The following is a 6000-nucleotide window of genomic DNA, read 5'->3' as shown; positions in this document are numbered from 1 at the left end:
ATATCTGTTTATGAACTGGGATGACTCTGGAAAGATGATCTGGACATTCAGAGCCTTGATTCCATCATCTATTAAAAGTAGATAAATCTATTCAAACTACCACACAATTCCATTCATTTCACATGCTAACAAAGGAATGCTCAAAATCCTTCAAGCTAGGCTTCAGTGGTATCTGAACCAAGAACTTCAAGATGTACAAGCTGGATTCAGAAAAGGCAGAGGAACCAGATATCAAATTACCAACATCTGTTGGATTGTAAAAAGCAAGAGAATTCCAGAAAGACATCTATTTCTGCTTCATTGATGACGCTAAAACCTTTGACTATGTAGATCACAACAAACTGTGGAAAATTCCTAAACATATGGGAATACCAGATCACCTGACCTGCCTCCTGAGAACCCTGTATACAGGTCAAGATGCAGCAGTTAGAACCAGACATGGAACAAAGGACTGGTTCAAAACTGGGAAAGAAATACATCAAGACGGCATATTGTCACCCTGCTTATTTAACTTCTATGCAGAATTCATCATGTGAAATGCCAAGCTGGATGAAGCACAAGCTGGAATCAAGATTGCAGGGAGAATTATCAATAACCTCAGATATGCAGGTGACACCACCCTTATGGCAGAAAGCGAAGAGGAATTAAAGAGCCTCTTGATGAAAGTGAAAGAGGAGAGTGAAAAAGCTGGCTTAAAACTCAGGATTCAAAAAATGAAGATCATGGCATCCGGTCCCATCATTTCATGGCAAATAGATGGGGAAAAAATGGAAATGGTGACAGACTTTACTTTCTTGGACTCCAAAATCACTGTGGACAGTGACTGCAGCCATGAAATTAAAAGATGTTTGCTCCTTGGAAGAAAAGGTATGACAAACCTAGAAAGCATATTTAAAATCAGAGGTGTTAATTTGCCTACAAAGGTCTGAATAGTCAAAGCTATGGTTTTTCCAATAGTCATGTATAGATGTGAGAGTTGGACCGTAAAGAAAGCTGAGCATCAAAGAAATGATGCCTTTGAACTATGTTGCTGGAGAAGATTCCTGAGTCTCTTGAACAGCAACGAGATCAAACCAGTCAATCCTAAAGCAAATCAGTCCTGAATATTCATTGAAAGGACTGATGCTGAAGCTGAAATTCCAATACTTTAGGTAAAGAGTGGATTCATTGGAAAAGACCCTGATGCTGGGAACGATTGAAAGCAGGAGAAGGGGACAAAAGAGGATGAGATTTTTGGATGGCATCACTGACTCAATGGACATGAGTTTGGCAAGCTTTGGGATATGGTGAAGGACATGGAAGCCTGGTGTCCTGTAGTCTATGTGGTCTCAAAGAGTCAGACACAACTGAGCATCTGAACATAACAAAATCTATTCCAGGATTGTTGCAAAATTTAATGAAGTGATTTGTAAATGGTGACAGGAAAATAAATACCCATCTCATAACAGTGCTTAAAATATATATCTTGAATTAAATATATTCTCTTTACCTCCTTCCTCTATCTCCTGCTTACACAGTATTCTTATTCCTCTCAACAAGATTGAATGCTATTTCTTTTTCAAGGAAAACTCAAATCTGATCTATTTTGTGACTACCTCTACGGCAATCTTGATCACTTATCTTGCCTCATATTGTGAGTTATCAATGGTTTTCATATATAATCATTCTCTTTAAATAAGTTCCAAATGATTAGGAATCTACTTTGTTCAAAGTTTTAAGTGTTTCTTAGAATATTATTTGAAGTTTCAGTTTGTTAGTTGTTTCTAATTTTTGTTTTATCTGACCCATTCAGAATTCCTTTCTTCTTTTTTCATAAGTGATATTCTGACTTTCTTTTGGACATAAACTACTCTGACACCTCTAATCCATAAGGAACATCAATCCACAATCTCTAAGAGCAGGCTCAGGACTAGGAGCTGTTATGAATCTAAGTCATTCATTCTCCCATCCAAAGTGATTCAGACCGCGCTTCTAAGTCAAGAAAGGCTCCATGATTTCTACTGGAACAACAGAGGGAAAGCAATTATCTCACAGGAATTACAATGCAGAATTATATCAACTAGAGTAGTATTTTAAAAGATATACTGTCATGCCTCGGCAATGCCTATGGATAACATAACATACATCTCTTCCTCACTAATGGAGAAAAAAGAAACAGAAGCACATTCTTCTTGACTTGCATAAATTTCATTATTTTGCTGTTTAAATAAGCACGTTTTTATAATATTTAAAAAGGTTCAAAGACCACTTCCATATTCCAATCTGTAAAAAATATTTTCGTTATGTTTATTATAAAAATATAAATGTTTCCACTACAAATCATTTTACATTAGTAAGAGGCCATCTACATTGTACAACATAGACTAAATGAGTAATGATTTGAAAATGAAAATTTAAAGTACACACATATTGCCAATCATATCACATTTATACATGGCTTATTTGATACTTAGTACAGCTTAACATGGGCAAGTTACCAGAAATAAATATGTAAATCAAACTTAAGATACAATCAGATAATATGGTACATGATATTATGAAGCAATTGTGGTTTCGTGTTTACTGAAAGCCAATGCAGTTTCTGTACAAAGAGATGGCCATAAGCATTCTAGTACCTCTATTCCACAGTTAAGAATCGTACACTGTTATGTTTACATATGTACAGGGTAAGGATTGTGAAAAGTAAATTTATAAGAAATCAGATAGAAAAATAGTGAAAAATGAAGAGCAATATACTGCATATACACTTTCTACTTTCAAATGGAAACCACAGCCAAAATAAATGAAATAGATTAAACAATCCTCAGCTTCTCCTAATTCATGAAATGCACGGATTTTGTGGAGTGTGCACAGAATAGTACCTAAGAAAGTAACTGCTAGTCTGGAAAAAAACGAGATTGAAGCCAGATTCAGATCTCAATCTAACATTCCACAAAACAAAATGTTTGCTTAAAAAATGGTTTTGAGCTGCTTCTAGCAGGCTTAAGTGAAATTTGTAATTAATTTCATAATCATATATATCTTTTTAAAAGGTTCATGCTCTTATACACCCAATACATAATTCTAGTAGGATGATTTGACTATTAAGAATATTGAAGACATTTGAGAAATAATTTTATATATGAAGGAATACAACATAAGCCTTATTACACTAAACTTACAACAGATTAGCACTTGTGGATTTTGATCTGTGATTGTAAGCTGTATAAGTGTTCCATATTGCATAAGAACATAAAGGTTGCAGCATTGTTTTATCCATTCTATTCTTCTGACATATGCATTTCATATTCCAATAACATGATCATATCAGCATTAGAAAGATTATAGATAGAGCTAAAATGTTGCTTCATAATCTATTATGGCTAGATCTCCACCAAGTATATATTTCAAATATTACGGAGTATGTTCATATTTGACCTTTATGAAACAGCAAGTCCAAGTTCCTTGCAAGAAGAGATATCTCCAGATTTTGAGTCTTGATGGACAACCAGCTATTTTGAAGATTATATGTTCAATAAGTGTCAAGAAGCTCAATGTTTCTAAGAAATATACCAAAACTATAATAGGTGCATTTCACTGGAGACTCAAAGATAATAATACTTGCTATTGATGATGACAATGTTTAATTAATTTAGCAAAAGCTCAGTGATACAGATGAGTAGTTTAGTAATCCTTATTCCCTATAATCAGCTCAACAAATTTAAGCAAATGTATAAAGAGGCATTTCAAAACCAGTCAGCCAGTGATCTTTTTGATTCATGCATCAGCTTACAGGCTACATTGCCGATTAATACAGCAACCTAAATAGTATCCCAATCCTTTCCAGTGTAGCATTCTCTATTCAGGAGCTCTAACATAGCTCTTTTACCAATGGAGGGAGTTTATGGTCTCCTAAGCACCAGAGCAAGGCAGGTATGCCACTGAAAATCCATTATACACAAGTCAGTGTATCACGCTAAATTAGGAGCACACAGTTTATAATAAATGGGGAGACAAAAACGGGTGGACTCATTCAGACTGTGAGAGATTTGGTTAGTGTATGAGCAAGGAAAGGGTTTTGTTTCTTTTTATATATAGATAGAGATACATATGCATGTATGATTTAAACAATCTGGAAAGAAACGCATCATTTTCCGTGTCTAGTTTATCACGTTTTCTGCTGCTGACAATTTGAGAGAGCATTTGGCATTTGGCTGTCACAAATCCAAATTAAATCATCAAGGCATAAATAGAAAACAATAAAAGACAATCAAAAAGAAAATAAATATGTACTTTTCTTCAAAATTAAAACACATTTTTACATGATAATACTTAAGGAGGCTAACAATCAAAAATGTGTAGTACTTAAAACAACTACAAACTTCATTTCTATATGCTTTTTAACAGATAAAAGAGAATAAGACAATGAAAAGGTAGTAAATATGGCCAGACAGTTTGAGGTATGAATTCCTCTATTTTGCTAGCTTTCAAAGAAACAAAATACCTGTTACAGATCTCTTCTGTGTATAAAAATATCACAAGTCTGTTTTTTGTGGCTATTGAGAAGCACAGCCACCATGCTCATTGCATTATTTCATTTGTTTTGCTTTTATGATAGTCAGTTTATGAACAATGGCTCTATGCTAGTTCTTTGTCATTTTGCACTGAAGAATTCTGATTTAATCCATCAACTAATATAAAAAAGCAATTACAAAACAAAATACACCCACCCACCCATCCACTAAACAACAGGGGAAAATAAAGAGTTTTTAAATTCCATTTTAAGGCATTTTACTCGTATCTGAGTGTCTTATTGGGCTTGGAAAGTCCATCAGTATTTCCAGTGTTGTCATCAGTCTGCAGAGTGATGCCACACCTTCCACTTTCTTCCAGAAATAGCACTCTACACTGGGACTGGACTATTCTTGGATTGTGTTTCTAGAACTTTAATACTACTGATGACCTTCTTCTGTGGCCCAACCACAGTGACACCGACCTTTTTCATGTCGCTGTTAAAAAAAAAGAAAATTTCTGGTGAGAATCATGGCCTCCTGGACAGTATGTAAATAAGATATTTTCAATTAAAAAAGCTTGTACAATTACAGATCCCAATGCTCTAGGTATAATTTTCTGATTTTTGTAACATATGTGTAGTATTATATATCCTGATTATTCCACCTTTATCCTTGTGGAAGAATACAGGTTGTAAGTTGAATATAGGAAGTGGGTTGAATAGTGTTCCCCTCAAAATTCCTGTCCACCTGGAACTTCAGGTCCTGCTTAGGGAGTGACTTGACTGATAGATTGTGTTTAAAGTGACACTGTATCAGTTTCTGCATTCCGTTCTTTAGCAACTAACGGATTGTACTTCTCCTGAGGCACCCTCTCTAGGTCCCAGAGCTGCCAGTGGAAAAATATAACTACCTATTGAAGAGGTCATCAGTAAGCACTTGGTCTACAGTCCTAGGTATATATAGCATCTGAACCAGGGCAAAGAAGAATGAAACCATCTCAAACCCTCCAGACTAGATCAGATTTGTGTTAGCTGAAGACTTCATTCAACTCTAGCACCAGAGGCGAAGAATCACCTACTTGAGCTCTACTCAAATTCATGACTCATGACATTGTGCGTACAATAAAATCCTTGTTGTTTTAGCCTTTTAGTTTGGGGAAGTTTGTTGTTCAGCCAGAGATCACTGGAATAATTTCCTTAAAGTATAAAGTTCTTTCAAATTACAAAAAATGGCAAGGATATTTCTCTATCAAAATCATTAGATTTAAAATAGTTAATACTTGGAAACCAGGAATTGAAATAAATATTATAAGAATACATGAAACTTCATTTGAGCGGAGGGGGAAGACTTAGCTAAACATGTGCAAATAATTAATTAAACATTCTTGATTTAAGTAATTAGTTCATATAATCATCTCTTTCAGGTCTTGATCAAATATCCCTCTTATGAGATTTCCCTGATGCTCTTACTTCATATTGTAAAACCTCTCTGCACTCATATCTGGACT

At 34.8% G+C, this 6000-nt stretch overlaps 1 protein-coding gene across 4 annotated transcripts in view; it reads right to left on the bottom strand.

The window, feature by feature from the left end:
• Nucleotides 1–2255: 2255 nt before the first annotated feature.
• The window catches only part of EPHA3 (EPH receptor A3), a 405712-nt gene continuing 401967 nt past the window's right edge, over nt 2256–6000 (bottom strand). For all 4 annotated transcript variants that reach the window (XM_027979022.2, XM_060404088.1, XM_042230433.1 and 1 more), the window contains one exon: nt 2256–4988. In XM_027979022.2, the coding sequence (XP_027834823.2) occupies nt 4883–4988 (106 nt within the window). In that variant the 3' untranslated portion in view covers nt 2256–4882. The remainder of the gene's footprint in view (nt 4989–6000) is intronic.

Source organism: Ovis aries, chromosome 1, assembly GCF_016772045.2.
Source record: "Ovis aries strain OAR_USU_Benz2616 breed Rambouillet chromosome 1, ARS-UI_Ramb_v3.0, whole genome shotgun sequence".
Taxonomy (NCBI): Eukaryota; Metazoa; Chordata; class Mammalia; order Artiodactyla; family Bovidae; genus Ovis; species Ovis aries.
This window is presented reverse-complemented; position numbering and strand designations above follow the sequence as displayed.